Raw genomic sequence first — 21,325 nt, 5'->3', positions numbered from 1 at the left:
CTAGAGGTTGAACCTCTGTTCTTTTGCATAACCAGTCTCCTCCACCTGGAATTTCACATCTTAAAAGAAAAATCCAAGAAAAACTAGAACTCTGGATCTTTACTTTCCTCATTAGCATTGCTTGGGGGCGGAGATTGTACCTCAACATTTTGTGCCTCTTCTAAGGCTCAAATTTAGCGCCTTTTAGTCTTTATTTTTTTATTGGGTTTTAATGGTACATGTTATTGGCACATGGCTAAATTTAGTGCCTGTAATATCTCCCTGGAGAGCTTATTTTAAAAAGCGCGCGTGGTGGTTGTGGTGGTGGTCCCATAAGCACGAGGGCGGCCACCCCTGCTTCCTTAACTTCCAGGACTCTGTACAAACCAGATACAGCTGTAGGACGAATCTTGGGGTCTGGGGGGAGGCGTGGAAAAGGGTCCTCTAGATTAGCAGTTCTCTATCTTGAATGCAGGGTGCTATACTCCGGGGGAGCATTTCCTACCACCTTTGCCCAGACCCCACCCCTAGGAATTCTGGCCTGGGGTGGCGCCACGCCCGGCTTCAGCTCTCGAAGGCTCTCTGGGACCTTCTACAATGCAGTGGGGGTAAAAACTGCCGTTGTACTGGGATTCCAATGAGAAGGGGCGGTCTGTAAGTGGTGCACAAACTCCCGTTGGAATCATCTGGCAAGCTTCCAAAATACTGATGCCCAAGTTCCATTCCCAAAGACTGTGTGTGGTCCGGATTTTGAAAGTTTGAAAACAGAGCCTCAGGTGATTGCAATCTGCAAGCAATTTGGAGAATCTCTGGGTTACCTGGCAGTGCAAGGACCGGACACAATGCTCACCGCGTGCCACTGGGTGGCGCTGCCCGCTCGGCGCGGCGCTTCGGAAGACTGGCCTGTGCGGCCACCGATCGCACACCTGCTCCGCCTCTTCCAGGCGGGCCCCGGGGCATGCTATCGGAGAGGCGGGGCTCCGAGGTTGGGGCGCGGCCACGGGCTCTCTGCTGACCCGGGCCAGCTGAACCCCGCGGCGCTCAGGATGCTGCTGCTCGTGGATGCGGACCGGCCGGAGCCCGTGTGCAATGGGGCGCGTGAGCTCGCGCTCTTCCTGACCCCGGAGCCCCAGGCCGAGGTAGGGGACCCGTGATGGATGTGGGGGAGGCGGAGCTCGAGATTGGGGCCCCCGGCTCCGCGAGCCCCGGAGAAGGACTGGACGCGGCGCGCAGGCACCGTTGCATCTTCTCGTACTCGGAACTGAGGCTCCGGACCCGGACTTTGGGTCCCCTCCTTTGCGGAGCGGTGAGCCCCTGGAGTTGCCCAGAAATGCGCGGCAGGTCTCGGCCCTGCGCCCTCCGGTCCCAGCCCCGAGCTCCTGCAGCCCGGAGGGTCTCCCCGACCCGGCCTCCCTCCCACCCCCTTTCCAGGCGGCTGTGCGGGCAGGCACACGGCTCCGCTCGCCCTCCGCTGTTGCTAGGAGGGAAAGTCTTCGTCTGCGTCTCTGCTTTCTATTTAAAAAGCACTGAGTAAAAACTAGACTGTGTATCTCCCGGTTGAAGGCAGTCTGTAGACAATGCATGAAAAAGTTACCCAAGTTCGCCATTGGGGGCGAGGAATTCAACTCGGTCTCTTGTCATTTCAAAAGCCATGCAGAGGCTGGGGACATAGCCTTATGGTTAAGTAAAAGATTTTGAAGCTTGAGGCTTTGAGGTCCCAGTTTCAGTCCTAGGCACCACCATTAACCAGAGCTGAGCAGTTGGGAGAAACACACACACACACACACACACCTTAAAAGCAGTGCAGAAGTATTTAAAATAAAAGGTAAATAAGCCTTCACACCCTTTCCCTCCCACCCCCGTTCAAGTCTCCAGAGATAACCACCACTGACAGTTGTACGTCTTTTCAGATATTTAAACATTGATTTGCTAATGTGCATATATATATATATATATATATATATATATATATTGCTAGTACTAGCTCTCACCAAGCCCTTTTTTATATTATGACACTGTTATGCAACTTCATTTTCTCCTCTCTCTCTCATTTTTACCAGGTCTCTACTCAGCTCTGGTTTATGGTACTGCATGTGATTGAACCTGGGACTTCAGAGGCTCAGACTTGAAAGTCTTTTGCATAACTATTATGTTGCTTTCTCCCTCTCCTAACTGGCTTTTTTTAGGATATTATTTATTAATAAAGATAGGAGAGAAAGAAAACCGGACATCACCACTCTGGTGTTGCCAGAGGTCAAAATGGGACCTCATGCTTGAGAGCACAACACTTTACCCACTATGTCACCTCCTGAACCCCACACATCTTGCTTTTTTTCATTAAAAAGGAAGAGAGAGACCTAGATATGTGTAAGTTGATGCTAGTGATAAGTACTATGTCCCCTTTTTCTTTTTTTTTTAAATTTTTTATCTTTATTTATTGGATAGAGACAGCCAGAAATCGAGATGGTAGGGGAGACAGAGAGGGAGAGAGACACCTTCAACCCTGCTTTACCCCTTGTGAAGGTTCCCCTTGCAGGTGGGGACTGGGGGCTCGAATCCCGGTCCTTGAGCACTGTAACATGTGCGCTCAACCAGGTGTGCCACCACCCGGCCCCTATGTCCCCTTTTTCAAGGTATTGAAAATGTTCTGGACTTACTGGTGATAGTTGCATAACTTTGTGATTATACATAGAAGCAACTGAATTGTACTTTCAAAGGGTTAATTTTATGGTATGTGACTTATATCTTAATTGACAAATGGTACAGACCTGTTTTTCTGTCAAGAGTGTTTCCATAAGAACTATGCACAGATGAGGTATCCCTAGACTTCTTTTGTTGTTGTAGATGTATTTATTTATTTTTGCTGGGTCTGGGTACCTGCACTATGAATCCACTGCTCCTAGTGGCCATCTTTTTTTTTTTTTTTTCATTTTATTGGCTAAGAGAAAGAAATTAAGAGGGGGCAGAGGAAGATAGAGAAGAGGAAGGGAAGATAAACACCTGCAGACATGCTTCACCCCTTGTGAAGCGACCACCGCCCCTGCAGGTGGGGAGCCCAGGGTTTGAACCAGGATCCTTGAGTGGGTCCTTGTGCTTCGTAGTATGTGCACTTAACCCAGTGCACTACCTGGTAGATGTATTTATCTTGATGAGAGAGACAGTGACAAGAGACCCAAGCACTGCTCAACTCTGGCATATCTGATGTTGGGGAAGGAACATGGGACTCAGGCATGCAAATCCTTTGTTCTAGCCATTCAGCCACTTCTCCAGCTAGAATCTCTATCATTTAAAATACTTTTTAAAAAAACTTTTTAAAAATGTGTTATCTTTACTTATTTATTGGATAGAGAAAGCCAGAAATTGAGAGGAAGGGGGAGATAGAAAGACACCTGCAGTTCTGCTTCATGGTTCCTGAAGCTTGCCCCCTGCAGGTGGGGAGCGGGACCTTAAACAAGGTCCTTGCAAATTTATAACCTGTGGGCTCAACCAGTTGCACCACCACCTGGGCCCCAATTTAAACGATTCTTAGAGTCACATTAAGAAGAAAACAGCAAGAAACAAGTGAAACTCATTTCAATAAATTAGACATAGCATATACAACAAGAAAAATAATAAAGCCTTGCGTTGATAAGTGATTTAATGTGGTTTTTATATTCTGGAGTCATGGTATTTCAGAACCAGGCTTTTAGCATCAAATTTGGGACACATCTCAGTTTGGAATGGCCAGATTGTGGGTGCTCAGTAATCACGGGAGTGGCATTACTCAGAGGAAACTAGACTGAGGCTAGTTGGTAAGGTCAGTCTCCATTTTTGACTCTTTGTATCTCATCATTAAATAGCATTCACTCCTGATTTCTGAGCACATGTCACATGCCAGCCCTGTTCATGGATTGTGTCACTGCATCCTGGAGGTAGCTATAGCTAGGCTGTTGTGTTGCTTTTATAGCTCGAGGAAACTGAGACTTTCGCGGAGTCAGGGACATCCTTCGACTGCTGTACTTTTTTATGAACCCTTGCCCCCGTGCCCAGGGGTGCAAGTGAAGGTAGGCTGCAGTTTAGCCTAAGAGTGGTTTTTCTATTTCCTCTTTCCTTAGCTCACAGCAGTGAGAAGTCATTGCACCCAGTGGCTAAGCCCCAGCTTCATTTTGTCTCCATTAGGGCCAGTCTTCCAGAGAAACTGCATATGTTAACTTCATTTTCCCACTTGGGGTTCTCTTTAAAGCAGACATGGGTTGGCTTACGCTCATTTGTAAGGGAAATAATGAAGAGCCCAACTCCCAGTAGCTCCATGCAGCAGCAATAAACCCACTTAGAGCACTTGTTGAAGTTTATTTACCAAAAGAAGCAGCAACAGCCACAGCAGAGCCACTTGCAGTCAGTACTTAAAGCTTAATTCATTAGCAGGTCCCTGAGCTGAAGTTGCCCGCAGGCTAGCGCAGGAGCCCAGGAGCACAGGAGCAGGGGCGGGGGTGGGGGGTCTGCTTTGGAAAGGAGCCTGGGCAGCTGGTCCTCCCCACCAGCTCTATTGTCACCATTTTTTTATTGTTGTTGTAGTTATTATTATTGTTCTTGATGATGTCATTGTTAGGACAGAGAGAAATGGAGAGAGGAGGGCAAGACAGAAAGAGGGAGAGAAAGATAGACAGACACCTGCAGACCTGCTTCATCCTTGTGAAACAACTCCCCTGCAGGTGGGGACCCAGGGGCTCTAACAGGGATCCTCCGCGGGTCCTTGCGCTTTGCTCCACGTGTGCTTAACCTGCTGCACTACCGCCCGACTCCCGATCATATTTTTTTCTTAAGATTTGTTTTTATTAAACTGGGAACTGTTATGCGTGTATAAACTATTGTGTTTTACTGTCAACTGTAATCCATTAATCCCCAATGAAGAAATTTTTACTAATCTTTTATTACATATGAAAGAGAAAGTTTGACACAAGACAAAGAGAGGGAGAGACAGAAAAGCCAGACCACTACTCTGGTACCTGCAGCACTAGGTATGCAAATCCAGTGCTCTACCAATCAAGCTGTTCCTCCAGCCCCCCACCTCTTTTTGTAAACAGAGACAGAGAGGAAAGGGGGAGATAGAGAGGGAGAAAGAGAAATACCTGTAGCACTGCTTCACCACCTTGTGAAGCTTCCTCCCTGTGGGGGTGGGGATCAGGGGCTTGAACCCAGATCCTTGCGTATGGTAATATGTGTGCTCAACCATGTGCACCACCACCAGGACCCCACTTTTTAATTAAAAAATTATTTTTATCTTTATTTATTGGATAGAGAGCCAGAAATTAAAAGGGACAGGGATGATCGGAAGAGAGACACCTGCAACACTGCTCCACCACTCGCAAAGCTTTTCCCCCTGCAGGTGGAGACTGGAGGCTTGAACCCAGGTCCTTGCACATTGTAACATGTGTGCTCAAGCAGATACACCACCACCTGGCCCCCACTTTTTAACTTTTTTTAAATTCCCTTTTGTTGTCCTTGTTGTTTTATTGTTGTAGTTATTATTGTTGTCGTCATTATTGGATAGGACAGAGAGAAATGGAGAGAGAGAGGGGAAGACAAAGGGGGGGTGAGAAAGATAGACCACCTGCAGACCTGCTTCACTGCCTGTGAAGTGACTCCCCTGCAGGTGGAGGAGCCAGGGACTCGAACTGGGATCCTTATGCTGGTCCTTGTGCTTAATGTAATGTGCACTTAACCTGTTGCGCTATCGCCTGACCCCTTATGATTACCTTTTTTAAGACTTTTTTAAAACATTTATTATCTTTATTGGATAGAGACAGCCAGAAATCGAGAGAGAAGGGAGTGATAGAGAGGGAGAGAGACAGAGAGACAGCTGCAGTCCTGTTTCACTACTTCAAAAGCTTTTCTCCTGCAGGTGGAGACCCGAGACTTGAACCCATGTCCTTTCGCACTGTAACAAGTATGCTCAACCAGGTCCACCACCACCCGGCCCCTGATTACTATTTTTTTTTAATAGAAACGGAGAAAGAGAGCAGTAGAGGCCAGCTAGAACCTGGGTCTCACATGTGGCAAAGCAGCACACTATTCAATTAAGTTATTTCACTGGCTGCTTTTTTTTTTTAAATAGTGATTTAATAGTGGCTTACAAGCTGCAGCCCTGAAAGTGGTGTTCTGGATAAAGCTCTAGACTCCCAAGCATGAATTCCTGAGTTCAACCCCCAGCCCTACACACTCTATGGCTCTCTCTTGAGTCCTATTGGTAAATAAATAATCTCTAAAGGCTTTATTTATATATATTTGTGTGTGTGTGTGTGTGTGTGTGTGTGTGTGTGTGTGTGTGTGAGAGAGAGAGAGAGAGAGAGAGAGATTGAAAGAAAAAGAAGAAGGAAGAGGAGATAGAGAACTAGACTTCACTCTAGTGTATGCACTGCCAGGGATGGAACTCATGCTTGAAGGCCCAACGCTTTATCCACTGTGCCATCTTCTGGACTGCAATAAATACATTTTTAAAGGGCGGGAGTGGATATCGCAGTGTGTCGTATGCTTTACATTGGCTTGTTCTAGCCCTCCCCCTCCAAGAGAATTGGATGAGTCCTGTTAATTTCGCGGGCCTGCTTGGCCCCGCCCCAAGGGACCCTGGGAGAGGGTTCCGGAGTCCGAGAGTTCCTGAGTTCCGGAGTTCGAGAGTGCGAGGGTGCGAGAGTTCCAGAATTCATAGAAAGAGGGCAGGCAGGCCATCTTTGTAGAAGGCGTGAGCCTAGGTGCCCAGGGGTGGCGGCCATGATAGAACGCCAAGGCCCTGCCCCATGGCCCTGCCATGTCTGCTGCCCTGTTCGCAGTGGCCGAGCAGCGTGGAGGGATCACGCGTCCAGTGCCCTGCGCCACGCGGTGGAGAGCTGGCTCCTGTGGGCTGGCCTCGGGCTCTTGTGTGTTGGCATAGGGCTCCAGCATGTTGGCATTGGGCTCCAGGGGCTCTTGTGTGTTGGCGACAGCCTCCTGCGGGCTGCGGGGCTGCGGGGCTGCAGACGCAGTGCGAGGGGTTGTCTGGGCACAGCCGGCTGGCTGGCTGTTTAACCAGGTGGAAACGGCAGCAGTGGTTACTCTCATGCCTGAGGCTTTCAAGTCTCAGGTTCAGTGCCCCATACCACCATAAGCCAGAGCTGATCAGATCAGTGCTCTTGTAAAAAAATAAACAACTCTTAAAAATAAAACAGTGGTTGTGACACAGGAGGTGGTGCAATGGATTAAGTGTTGGACTCTCAAGCATGAGGGCCTGAGTTTGATCTCTGGCATCACATGTACCAGAATCATGTTCTGGTTCTCTCTCTCTCTCTCTCTCTTTCTCTTCTCCTCTCCTCTCTTTCATTAATAAATAAATGGTTTAAAAAGCTTAGTGGTAGAAACAAAAAGAAAAAAATAACTTAGTGGCTTACCAGATTATAAAATCGTAGACATATAGTTCCACACTGCACTCACCACTGAAGTTCTGTTCCTTCTCTCCCTCTTTTGATTTTTTAGATGGTGTAGTTGTCTCTAGTCTTGGGGAATTTTTTTTTTTCTGAGTGAAGTGGGTCTATGTCCTGCAAATCTTGTAGCCCTTAACATGTTCCTGAACATGCCTGGAACATGAGATACACAAGGACTCTCTGTTCTGGCACCGTCAGACAGTGAGTAGATGCATAACATACATTTCAGGGGGCTGGGCTGTGGTGCACGGGGTTAACGACACATAGTGTGAATGAAAGTTTTCAAAGGCAAAAGGCAAAACTTACCTAGTTCATGCATCTATAAATCAGTGCTGAAGTTAAGTCAAGCTCTGCAGGCAGTGTGACATGGGGCCATTGCATGAGAGCCCTAACACAGGGCATGCTTCCAAAATACCAGCCATTGGAGTCACCCAGAGATCTGTAAAAAAAAAAAAAAAAAATCCTGATGCCTTGCTCCTACCTGGGAATATTCTGAAGTCGTTGTTGGGTGCCACCTGCTGTCTGGATGCTGACTGCTCTCTTGGGGGTTAGGCCTGCAGTAATCTGGTCTGATGAGTGTGCTGGAAAATCATTGTGGCTGCTGGTGAATTGGTTGGGGGGGCACACACAGGGAACATGGCTGAAGGGGGCCCAGGCTGGGGATCTGGACTTGTAAACACCCCCTGGTGATTTTGATGGTCAACCTGGTTGGGATTTCCCTGCATGGGTGCCAGCTCCTATCAGTGGAAAAAAGCCTACCCTACTTGTGTGAATGTCCCAATCCTAGTAAAGCCAGGGACCCGTATGTCCTGCCTGCTGCTGTGTCCAGTGAGTGACTGCACAGAAGAACTTCAAATGTTGTTGCATTTAATGTTGTTTTGTTAGAATGATTAAAGGAAAACAGTTGATTTCCAACAGGACCACCACCTGTATGAAGTTGGCATGGTGTCCCTATGCCTGCATGGGCTTTTCCTGAGGGCTCCCTCCCACACCCTAAGACGTGCAGATCAAGGCTGTCAAAATAGCTCACTTGGATAGTGTGATGCTTTGCCATGTATGTGATCCAGTGAGCCTGGCTCCACTACATCGAAAGAAACTTTGGTGGGCTGGTCTCTCTCACTCTCTGCTCTCTCTGCCTCTCTGTCTCTATCTGAACTAAGATGTGTACAGGAGGCTCCCTGTGCCCCAGTCAATGACTGTGACTGAACTAGGGAGACAGCATATGGTTCTGTAAAAAGACTTTCATGCCTGAGACTCTGAAGTCCCAGGTTCAATTCCTAGCACTACTGTTAGCTAGAACTGAGCAGTGCTCTGGTCAAAACAAAAAACAAAACTAAACAACAAGAATGGATGTATGATATGTCAGAAAAAGTAGCAGCAACAAATGCTGGAGAGGTTGTAGAGACAAAGGAACCCCTCTGCTGGTGGGAATGTAAGTAAGTCCAACCCCTATGGAGAAGAGTCTGGAGAACTCTCAGAAGGCTAGAAGTAGGCCTACCTTATGACCCTGCAATTCCTCTCCTGGGTATATATCCTAAGGAACCAAACACACCCATCCAAAAAGATTTGGGTATGCATATGTTCATAGCAACATAATTTGGTTTTTTTAAATTTTTTAATTATCTTTATTTGTTTATTGCAGAGAGACACCTGCAGCCCTGCTTCACCAGTTGTGAAGCTTTCCCCCTGCAGGTGAGGAATAGATCCTGGAACCTGGGTTCTTGCACATTGTTACATGTGCACTCAGCCAGTTGCACCACTCCCTGGCCCCCCAGCACAATTTGTAATAGCCAAAACCTGAAAGCAACCCAGGTGTCCAACAACAGATGAGTGGCTGAGCAAATTGTGGTATATGTACACAATGGAATACTACTCAGCTATTAAAAATGGTGAATTCACCTTCTTCACCTCATCTAGGACGGAGCTTGAAGGAATCATGTTAAGTGAGATAAGTCAAAAAGAGAAGGATGAATATGGGATGATCTTACTCGTAGACAGAAGTTGAAAACAAGATCAGAAGGGAAAACACTGGGCAGAACTTGGTCTGGAGTTGGTGTATTGCACCACAGTAAAAGACTCTGGGGTGGGGGGTAGGGTTCAGGTCCTGGAACATGATGGCAGAGGAGGTTGGAATATTATGTGAAAAACTGGGAAATGTTATGCATGTTCAAACTATTGTATTTTATTGTCAACTATAAACCATTAATCCCCCAATAAAGAAATTTAAAAGGGCGGGGGTAGATAGCACAATGGTTATGCAAAGAGACTCTCATACCTGAGGCTCCAAAGTCCCAGGTTCAATCCCCACACCACAATAAGCCAGAGCTGAGCAGTGCTCTGGTAAAAAAAAATAATAATAATAAAATAAAATAAATTTAAAGTAAAAAAAAAAAGGAATAAAAAAAAAGAGGGGTGGATGTAGATAGCATAATGGTTATGCAAACAGACTCTCATGCCTGAGGCTCCACAGTCCCAGATTCAATTCCCCATACCACCACCATAAGCCAGAGCTGAGCAGTGCTTGGGTTAAAAAAAAAAAAAAAAAAAAAAAGAATGGATGTATGAGTGATGGGAGGGCAGCCTGCCTGGGAACCAAGGTGGTGGAAGGCAGGTCTTGCAGGAATGGGCTGCAAAGACAGGCTCCAGTCACCCATGACTTTGAACTGGAATCAACAGATTGGTTGTGAATGAATGACAAGAAATTACTGGCAGTGTTATGCGGTCTTTAGAAGTTTGACTTGGTTTTGATGACATGTGATGTAGGAACTTCTCTTTTGCTGATATCAATTAGCCTTTGTTAAAACTGTTTTTATTCTCCATAGTTTTGCTCAGTTGAATTTCTTTCCCTCCCTTCCTTCCCTGCTTTCCTCCTTCCTTCCTTCCTCCCTCTCTTTCTCTTTCTTTCTTTCTTTCTTTCTTTCTTTCTTTCTTTCTTTCTTTCTTTCCTTCTTTCTTGTTTTTCACCAGAGCACTGCTCAGCTCTGACTTATAGTGGTGCTGGGGACTAAACCTGGGACCTTTGGTGCCTCAGGCCTTAAAGTCTTTTTGTATAACCATTATGCTGTCTCCCCAGCCCCAAATTTCTTTTCATTTAAAAAAATATTTTATTTATATTGTATTTGATTGAGACTGAGAGAGAAATCAAGGGGATAAGGGGAGATAAAGCGGGAGGGAGGGGTCTAGGTGGTGCACCTGGTTCAGTACACATGTTACAGTACACAAGGACCAGAGTTCAAGTCCCCAGTCACCATATTCAGGAGGGAAGCTTCACAAGTGGTAAAGCAGTGCTTCAGGTCTCTCTTTCTCTCCCCTTCTCTATCAACACCTTCCCTCTTGATTTCTCTCTGCCTCTATCCAGTAAATAAGTAAGTAAGCATATACAAAAAAAAAAAAAGGGAAAGAGACACCTACAGCACTACTTTATCACCTATGATGTTTCCCCCTTGCAGGTGGGAACCAGGGGCTTGATCCCGGGTCCTTGTGCATGGTAACATGTCACTCAACCAGGTGTACCACCGCCTGACCCTCAAAGTTGCATTTCTAAGGACCACTAATGATGACATACTGTTCAGAGGGTCTATGGACTCTTCCCCAGCCTTCCTGCCCCTGGTCAGGTGGGGCTGAGTGGTGGGAGACAAGGGACTTTGGACCCAAAGGGTGGGGTTTAGCTCTCAGCCCCAGGTCTGATGTCTCTCCGCATAGTGTCCTCTCATCTCATGAGAGTATAGTGAAGATAATCCACCGGAAACTATTGGTGTGGGGCCTGATGCACAGGAAGTGGCCTGAGAGCATTAGTTGTGGTGACTCATTTCTCCATTTGCAGAGGTCTAGTGACAGGTGCCAGGAGCAGACAGCAGTGGGCACTGGAGAGGAGAAGCAGGAGCGACCACTTGTCCTTAGAGCTCTCTGTCAGTGTTTGGGTGGAGGTAGCAGTACATCCTAATAATTCAGTCCACCGTTTGCAAGAGGGCGAGTCCAGCCCTTCACGTGTACTGAAGATATCAATTTTTTTTTTTTGTCATCATGAGAGCTTTAATTTTTAAAGCATGCTTTTTAATTTTTATTTTATTCATTTTTGGACAGAGACAGAAATTGAGAGGGAAAGAAGAGGTAAAGAGAGACACCTGCAGCACTGCTGGTAAATCTCTATACCAAAGTTCAATCCTGACAGGAAGGAAGCTTCAGTGGTGCGCTCTCTTTCACTTTCTCTCTGCCAAAAGAAAGAAAGAACTCTGTAGGCCTCTGTGACAAGAGGATGATGGGTGTGGCCTTTTGCACCCTTCCCCAGCACCCTGATGCTCAGTTCTAGAGCCTCCCTCCAGGTTCACAGGGCAAGGACTACTCCACTCCTACCCATGGCACTCTCATCCACATCAGGCTGCTTTCACTGAGGGTGTCTTGGAGATCCTGTCCTGAGTGTGCCAAGAGCACTTGCTCGTTGTCCTCAGCTGCTGAAGAGAATGTCCACCTCTGTCTGGATTGTAATGTAGGTAGCCACTCCTCGGGCCAGGGAGGCAGGTTTCATGGCACCTCTTAGGATAACAAAGCCTGTGCAATGGCCAGCGCAGCCTGTGTCCCATCATCTCATATTGCATTTATCTGTGTTTGCAAAAATGTCTCTTGGACAGCTACCTAGTGGGGGAATATCTGGGTCCAAAGCTGTGTACCTTTTTTTTTTTTTACCTCCAGGCTTATTGCTGGGCCTTGGGGTCTGCATGATGAATCTACTGCTCCTAGAGGCCATTTTTTTTCCATTGTTGTTGTTGTTATTTTTGTTGCTATTATTGTTGGATAGGACAGAGAGAAATGGAGAGAGGAAGGGAAGACAGAGAGGGGGAGAGAAAGATAGACACCTGAAGACCGGCTTCACCGATTGTGAAGTGACCTCACTGCAGGTGGGGAGCCGGGTGCTCGAACAGGGATCCTTGTGCTTCGCGCTATGTGTGCTTAACCTGGTGCGCTACCACCTGGCCCCGCTGTGTACCTTTTGTTTTATTAATTTACTTTTAATTATTATTTGCATTGCTGAGCCATCACTCATCTGTGGTTTCACCACTCCAGGCCAGCTTTTTCAGATGGAGAGATACCACAGGCACCCCAGATTAGGAGTGCCACGAACCTCAAGGGAAGCTCTGGTGCTGTGGTGTCTCTACCTTTCTCTGTCTCCGTCAGAAAAAGGGACACGCAGGTTGAGCTGTCTCTCTAGCCTCTAAAGGGGTGTGAATTTTAAATGTCAGTCATTGTTGCCAAATGACCTTCTTAGAAGTCAGGGTCAGGGGTGAGGATGGTAGCAGTTAGCTTTTTCTGGACTTGCAAACTTTCAGGTTAAAGGTCCCTCTGGGGCCAGGATATTTGTTTGTCCTGCTCAGGGATGGAAGGAAGGCCCTTGTTCCCTCAAACAGAGATTCTTCCTGGTCTGTAATTCCAGCCCAAGGCTGTTCAGAGAATCCCTTGTTAACTCTAAAAAATAAATCGACAAACAGAAGTTTATTGACACAAACAGGAGAGAACCAGAACATCACTCTGGCACATGTGATGCCAGGGATCAAACCCAGGATTTTATGCTTTTAAGTTTAGCACTGTAATGGCTGTGCCACCTCCTGGACCATGTGGACTTTATCTCTACAGGATGGCTCAGAGGACTAGGTTGAGAGGGTTGGGGAGACAGAATAATGGTTATGCAAAAGATTCATGATGTGGTCCAGGAGGTGGCAGAGTGGATAAAGCACTGACTCTCAAGCATGAGGCCCTGAGTTCAATCCCTGGTAGCACATGTATCAGAGTGATGTCTGGTTCTTTCTCTCTTCCTATCTTTTTATTTTTATTTTATTCCTATCATGAATAAATAAAATACTTTAAAAAAAATTCATGCCTGAGACTTTTAGATCTTAGGTTCAAGCCCTAGCACCACCATAAGCCAGAGCTGAGCAGTGCTCTGATAATAATAATAATAATAGCAACAACAACAATAATAATGAATTGTAAATAAATAATAGAATACGTGTGTTGTGTGCCCATCTGGGAAGCTGGGGTTGGCACTTTGCAAGAGGGGAATGGCAAAGCTTAGGTGTGTAAGAAAATGCCCCCCCCCCACTCCTGTCATACCCTGAATGTCACTTGAGTTTTTTGTTTGTTTGTTTGTTTTTGCCTCCAGGGTTATTGCTGGAGTTTGGTGCCTGCACTATAGAATCCACTGCTCCTAGAGGCTATTTTTCCCATTTTGTTGCCCTTGTTGTTGTCATTGCTATTGTTATTGTTAAATAGGACAGAGAGAAATCAAGAGAGGAGGGGAAGACAGAGGGGGAGAGAAAGATAGACACCTGCAGACCTGCTTCACCGCTTGTGAAGTGACCCCCCTGCAGGTGGGGAGCCAGAGGCTTGAACTAGGATCCCTTTGCCAGTCCTTGTGCTTTGTGCCATGTGCCCTTAACCCACTGCACTACCACCCGACCCCCTCAAGTGATCCTTTTGCTTCTTTCCCCTTGAAGTGGAACTGCTTATGCCTGGGAAGTGGCAAAGGGCCTCTGCATTGCTTCTGAGATGGTTAAAAAGGCCTATGAGGGAGTGGGGCGGTAGCGCAGCGACTCTGTCTTCCCCTCCTCCCTCCATTACTCTCTGTCCTATCTAACAACAACGACATCAATAACAACAACAATAACTACAGCAACAATAAAAAAATAAGGGCAACAAAAAGGGAAAATAAATATTTTTTAAAAAGGCATATGGGCTGCAGCGTGCAAGGCTCTCATTTTGGAGTTCATTTAGGAGATTATCTGGAGAGGAAATTGTCCTGTGAGGGATTTGTGGGATTGGTGGGATGACTAATCCTCTGCTAAGAATGCTTGGGGCTCAGTCCTCCCTTAGTGAATCAGTCAGTCAGCACATACTTTCTTCAGTGTCTCCTCCTTGGGGTGTCACCCTCTGTGTGGGGGAGACCATGCTGGCAGACAGTGATATAGGGGTACATCTGAGGCCCAGGATGTGGTACAGTGCATTGGCTTCTCAAGCAAGAACTTCCAAGTTTGATCCCTAGCATTGCATATGCCAGAGTGATGATCTGATTCTCTTTCTCTCACCTTTTCTCTCTCATTGAGAAATAAATATTTATTTAAAAAGGGACACACAGTCCTCCCTCCCCAAAGAACAGCTTGATGGTTATATACTTAGTTCTGACATCATAGGGACTGGGGCCACGTTCTGGTTTCTGTGTTTATTCACTGTGTGATCTTCAGTGAATGACTTAAGTTCTCTGGTCCTTTGTTTCCCATTTTATTAGAAGAGGGAAATTGGGTGGGGAGATTGCATAATAGTTATGCAAAAGACTTTCATGCCCAAGGCTCTGGGCTCCCCAGCTCAACTCCCAGTACCACCGTAAACCAGAGCTGAGCAGTACTCTGGGGAGAAAGAGAGATCATTTGCACCTACCATATAGAATTCTTATAAAAATCAAAGGACATATATGTAGTGAGTTACCTTTTTTTTTTTTTTTTTTTGGATTATTCAGTGAGAGAGATACATAAAGCAACTCTTTATTTCTTTATATTTATTTATTTATTTTCCCTTTTGTTGCCCTTGTTGTTTTTCATTGTTGTTATAGTTATTATTGTAGTTGTTATCGATGTCATTGTTGGATAGGGCGGAGAGAAATAGAGAGAGGAGAGAAAGACAGAGGGAAAGAGAAAGACAGACACCTGCAGACCTGCTTCACCGTCTGTGAAGGGACTCCCCTGCAGGTGGGGAGCCGGGGGCTTGAACCGGGATCCTTATACCGGTCCTTTTGCTTTGCACTGTCTGCACTTAACCCGCTGTGCTACCGCCCAACTCCCAAAGCAACTCTTTATAATGCACCTGCTAATGCCAGAACTCTGTCCCATGACTCAGCTACATTTATAATGTCTGGTTAATCCTAATGACCCTGACAGATGGTTGGGCAGTGCTTGTCATAGGTCCAGAAACAAAGCCATTGGGTTAAGGTCACAGCTGGTAAAAGAAGAGATGAGATTTGAACCCCAGACCACCAGTGCCCTTTCTGGGCATGCTAAGCTAGATGGAGAACTGCTTCAACGTGTTGGGAAGAAGGCAGCCTACCCAGCCGGGCATGAACACTCATGTCCCCCTCACAGACATGACTGTCCTAAGGATGTTTAGACTGGGGTCTGACTCAGCCTACAGCTGTGCCTACAGCTGTGCCAAGGGAGTCTTCGTCACCCTGTCACACCTGTCTCCTGTCTCTTTCCTCTAGTTCAGCAGCAGCCCACAACCTGCCCTTCTCCGACCTCAGGGCCTCTCACTTCCTCCTTTCTTCCTTCATACATTAAGAACATTTTACCTTTTACTTGTTGTTTTTTTTTTTTGGGGGGGGGTGGCTGGGTGGAGGGGAGCTTCCTACATGCTCCTGCTCCTTCCTCCTCTGTGGTCCCTTCTCCTGTCAAGCCTCCCCCGTGGAGACACAGAAATAGCCCCAGCTGTGAGATGAAGGTTCCAGAATTTAAAATTGCAACTTGGTACTATTTATATTCCAGCCGGAATTTTTTTTTTTTCATTTGCACAGTCGTTTATATTGTTGTTTTGGCCAGGGCTCACACTGCAACCACAGGCTCCAGCCAGCAGAGACATTTCTGTGATGCCAGATGGGTGGTAGGAGAGCCTTAAGGTGTGCATATTGGGGCAGGGGTGCACCAGGCCTGCCCAGAAATGTCCAGTAATACCTGCCTGGAGCAAAGCCATCTTGGCTTGGTGAGTCAGACTGGTTTTTGCTGTACATGAACACTCTTCCTAGATGCCTGGTAACTGAAAAGGAAAAACACACATACACAAATACATACACAGAGAGAGAGAGAGAGAGAGAGAGAGAGAAAGAGAGGTGAAAATAGCAAATGTGTGTGTACAGGAGATTTTAATTAATTTATTTTTACCTGGATTATGGTGGTGCTAGGGCTTGAACCTGGGGCTTTTGAGTGTCAGCTGTGAAAGTCATTACGTAACCATTATGGTATCTCCTCTGCCCTTGAATTAACTTTTAAATAGTGTTATATTTATTTATTTATTTGACAGAGACAGAGAGAAAACAATAAGGGCATAGAGGGAGAAATAGAGACACTTGAACCACTGCTTGAGTGCTTGTGAAGCATCCCCCCCATAGTTGGGGCAGGGGCTTGAACCTGGGTCCTTGGCATTGTAACACATACACTCTACCAGATGCACCACTGCCCAACTCCTTAAATTAACTTTTATACAAGTGGTTAATTCATGGTCTATTTTGGTAGACCCTTTTCTGATTATGTTTTACTTGGCCCAAGGAACATCTAAAAGATCTTTTTTTAATTAGTGCCATATTTAAATGTTGGAACACTTCCCATAAAATTAAAGTTTCTGACTGCTTTTGAAAAATGGAAGTACTATGTGCCAGGTGGTGGTGCACCCAGGAGAGCACACAAGTTACCATGTGCAAGGACCTGAGTTCAAGCCCCTGGTCTTCACCTGCAGGGGGGAAGCATTGCAGGTAGTGAAGCAATACTTCAGGTCTCTCTCTTCTTCTCTCGTTATCTTTATCTTTCCTTTTGATGTCCCTCTGTGTCTAGCTAATAAATAAATAAAACATTAAAAAATAAGGAAGAAAGGAGAGAAAGAAAAAAGGAAAGGAAGGAAGAAAGAAGGGAAGGAAGGAAGGAAGAAAGAGAAAGAAAGAAGGAAAGAAAGGAAGAAAGAAAGAAAGAGAGAAAGAAAGGAAGGAGCTTGGTGGTAGCACAGCAGGTTAAGTGCACATAGTACAAAACACAAGGACTGGCACAAGGATCCTAGTTCAAGCCTCCAGCTTACCACCTGCCGCAGGGCCACATCACAAACGGTAAAGTAGATCTGCAGGTGTCTTTCTCTCCCCCCTCTATCATCCCCTCCCCTCTCAATTTCTCTCTGTCCTATCCAATAAAATGAAAAACATGGCCATCAGGAGCAGTGGGTTCATAGTGCCGGCACCAAGCCCCAGCAATAACCCTGAAGGCAAAAAAAAAAAGAAAGAGGATCTGCCAACCCCAGACCCTTGTCCCTCATTCGTACCACTCTCTGGCCCTGGAAACTTTTTTTTTTAATATTTTATTTATTTATTCCCTTTTGTTGCCCTTGTTTTTTTTTTTTATTGTTGTAGTTATTATTGTTGTTGTCGTCGTTGTTGGATAGGACAGAGAGAAATGGAGAGAGGAGGGGAAGACAGAGAGGAGAGAAAGATAGACACCTGCAGACCTGCTTCACCACCTGTGAAGAGACTTCCCTGCAGGTGGGGAGCCGGGGTTTGAACCGGGATCCTTATGCCGGTGCTTTGTGCCACCTGCGCTTAACCCACTGCGCTACAGCCCGACTCCCACTTTTTTTTTTGACATCTTATTTATTTTGGATAGAGACAGAGAAGTTGAGAGTGAAGGGGCGGTAGGGAAAGGAGACACCTGCAGCACTGTTCCACCACATATCTTTGTGGATAGCTTTGTATTCTATATCCTATGCAGCTCTCTTTGCCTTTTGTGTTTTTCCCAAGAAACATTTTGCAGTGCAGTAAAAACAAGCTCTGAGTGGCCTGGAAGGTGGCTCATTGGATAAAGTGTTGGACATACAAGCATGAGATCCTGAGTTTGATTCCCAACATTGCATATGCCAGAATTCCAGAGTAATGCTATTTTATATCTGTCTATCTACTGATCACTCATGAAATTAAAAAAATTAAAAACAAAAAAACAAGCATTAGGTGCCCTCAAGCCTATATGAGACTTTTGGCTCTACCATTTACAAGCTGTGTGACTTTGAACAGTTTCCCTCACTCTCTGAGTCTCGGTTTCCTCATCTGAACAGTGGGTATGCTGAGGGTAGCCTTGTTGTCTCCTGTTATATATATATTTATCTTGTCTTGTCTGAAAGCTGCATGGAGTGGTTGGCTCATGGAGGCTTTCAGAGGACCAGTTCTCTGTCCGCAGTCAACAGGGTTGCTGTCAGCTTATCACTATTTCTCTTTTTCTCTTCTCTTCTCTTCTCTTCTCCTCTTCCCTTCTCTTCTCTTCTCCTCTCCTCTCCTCTCCTCTCCTCTCCTCTCCTCTCCTCTCCTCTCCTCTCCTCTTGTCTTTTTCTTTCCTTTCCTTTTCTTTTCTTTTCCTTTCTTTCTTTATTAGGGGATAATGGCTTACAGTTGGGGGCCAGGAGGTAGCACAGTGGGTTAAAAGCATATGGTGCAAAGCGAAGGACCAATGTAAGGATCCCAGTTCCAGCTCCAGCTCCCCACCTGCAGGGGGTTGTTTCACAAGTGGTGAAGCAGGTCTGCAGGTGTCTACCTTTCCCTCTCTCTGTCTTCTCCTCCTCTCTCAATTTCTCTCTGTCCTATCCAACAACAACAGCAATGGCAACAATAACAACAACAACAAGGGCAACACAATGGGAAAAATGGCCTCCAGGAGCAGTGGATTCGTAGTACAGCCACTGAACTCCAGCAATAACACAGGAGGAAAAACAAAAACAAAAAATAGTTTACAGTTGACAGCAAAACACAATAGTTTGTACATTTTTAACGTTTCCCAGTTAACAATTCAACCCCCATTAGGTCCTCCTCTGCCATCATGTCCCAGGTCCTGCACTGCCCCCCAGCTTATCACTATTTCTAATGACTATGATAGGTTTTGAAAAATGAAAGGAGGTCTAGAGGGAACCAGCCACATAATCCTAGATTTAGTTTGCTAAAAAAAAAAAAAAGGGTGTTTGTCTCCCTGGAAACCACTTGCTAATCTCCAGGATATTGTCTCTTTTCAGGCAAAAGAGGTGGAGGAGACCATTGAGGGAATGCTCCTTAGGCTGGAAGAGTTTTGCAGCCTAACTGACATGGTGAGTATCTGCTTGGGAGTCACAGATTTAGGACTGGGCTTTACCTGGAGTTTTCTGGGGCAGCCATTTTGGTGGTGATTTAGCAATCAGAAGGAATGGGGCAGTGGCCAATGGTGAGAGAAAAATCACACATGCATTCCCTCTCATACACACACAGTCTCTCTCTCCCTCTCCCCCTCCCTCTCCCTCCTTCTCTGTGTGTGTGTCTCTCTCTATCCCTTTTCTTCCTCCCCTCCCCCATTTTCTCTTAACACCAAGGCTTCCTGTGACGGCCATCTTGATAATGCCCTCCCCACCCCCATAGATTTTATTCCACAGAGGAGCCAGAAGTGGGCCACCAGGTGGCACTCTCGGGCACTGATACAGGGAGCTGGTCGGCGGGGATGCTGAGACTATATTTAACTTTGCTCTGCTCTATGCAGTTCACCAGGCAAACATGGAGACAGTCCGGAAATGGCTTCAGGCCTATGAGGCCTAGAAGGAGCCGCTTGTCCAGATTGTAGCCCTTGACACAGTCGGGCGTTGAGTTTCTCCCCCAATTCTTATACTTTCTCTGCTTTTGCATATGTCTTTCCTGATTTGTAGGATCAAGCCCTCTTCTTGACTAAGTAAAAAAGAAAATGGAAGCAGTGCCTTAGGCCCAACAGACAAAGTCTACACTCCAAATTCTCTAGCAATCTCTTCTAGGTCCTCATGTTCCCAGAATTGTTGTCAGGCAGGTGCAGGATCCCAGGAGACAATGATAGAATTTTCTGAAAGTCTGCAAGCTTTTTTTTTTTTAATTTTTATTTATAAAATGGAAATATTGACAAGACTGTAGGCTAAGAAGGGTACTAAGAGGGGTACATTTCCACACAATTTCCACCCCCAGAACTCCATATCCAATCCCCTCTGTTGATAGCTTTCCTATTCTTTACCCCTCTGGGATATGGACCCAGGATTATTATGGGGTGCAAAAGGTGAAAGGTCTGGCTTCTGTAATTGCTTCCCCATTGAACGTGGGCATTGGCACGTCGATCCGTATTCCCAGCCTGTCCCTCTCTTTCCCTAGTGGGGCAGGGCTCTGGGGAGGTGGGGCATCAGGACACATTGGTGGGGTTGTCTGCCCAGGGAAGTCTGGTTGGCATCATGGTATCATCTGGAACTTGGTGACTGAAAAAGAGTTAAGATATAAAGCAGAACAAATTGTTGAGTAATCATGAACCTAAAGGCAAGAATATTGCAGATGAAGATTTGGAGTCTCCGTTTTGGAAAAAGCTAGTAGGTCTGTTTTAGGTATATTCCAAGGGGCCCATGACTTCACTAGTTTTTTTGCCTGAGACTGACAGCTAATATGCTGATGAACCCAGGTTATTATCTGAGGAGATGGTGTCATAGTTGGAAAAAGGACTAGAAAACTGGACCAGGGAAGAGAGTAGCTCCCAAATATTGGGTAAGTTTATACTTTCCCCAAGATTTTTAAAGGGAAACCAGCAACCCAGGCCTTATGCTTCATCTTAGAGATCGAAAGACTTGAGCTTCATACTGTGACCAGGCACTGGCTCTTCCTAGCCCAAGGGGAGCCTGCCCATCAGTGTTGGTTTGTGCTCCTCCTGAGTTGAGGTATTTGAAGGGAAGAACAGCAGCATCAGCTCAGGTATTTGGTAAACCCCCGCTTTGTTGTCGGCATCGTACAAAGTGTTTCCCACCTCAGTTCATTTCTCTTCAAAGCAGCCCATGACTAAGGGCACTATGTCATCCTAGTACACTCACCTGGCATTGAGTACCTAGTTTATGCCAGCTGCTGGGGACACAGACAAAAACAGACAAAATGTTCCCAGCAGGATATGGAAGAGTGGCTTTCAGTTCAGATGTGGGTTTAGGTAGGAGCTGGACAGACATTTAAATATCCACATTCTTCCTCTTTCCCTTCTTCCCTTTCTTTCTCTCGTTCCTTCCTTCTTTTAGATAGAAGGAGAGAGAGACCACAACACCCACCAAAACTTCCTTAAGCTGGCCTCAAACCTGGGTCATGGCATGGCAAAACAACATACTATCCAAGTAAGCTACCTTACCAG

The 21,325-nt window shown here is 46.1% G+C and overlaps 1 protein-coding gene across 3 annotated transcripts in view; it reads left to right on the top strand.

Moving 5' to 3' along the window:
* The first annotated feature begins 565 nt into the window (after nucleotides 1-565).
* BCAS4 (breast carcinoma amplified sequence 4) overlaps nucleotides 566-21,325 on the top strand; it is a 77,751-nt gene continuing 56,991 nt past the window's right edge. The window contains exons 1-2 of one of the 3 annotated variants that reach the window (XM_060202685.1): nucleotides 566-1,118; nucleotides 19,197-19,268. In XM_060202685.1, the coding sequence (XP_060058668.1) occupies nucleotides 822-1,118; nucleotides 19,197-19,268 (369 nt within the window). In that variant the 5' untranslated portion in view covers nucleotides 566-821. The remainder of the gene's footprint in view (nucleotides 1,119-19,196; nucleotides 19,269-21,325) is intronic. The other 2 variants (XM_060202674.1, XM_060202680.1) reach the window with 2 other exon arrangements.

The sequence above is a fragment of the Erinaceus europaeus genome, chromosome 1 (assembly GCF_950295315.1).
Source record: "Erinaceus europaeus chromosome 1, mEriEur2.1, whole genome shotgun sequence".
Lineage (NCBI taxonomy): Eukaryota > Metazoa > Chordata > Mammalia > Eulipotyphla > Erinaceidae > Erinaceus > Erinaceus europaeus.
Note: the sequence above shows the minus strand (reverse complement) of the source record. Positions and strands in the feature narration are given on the sequence as shown.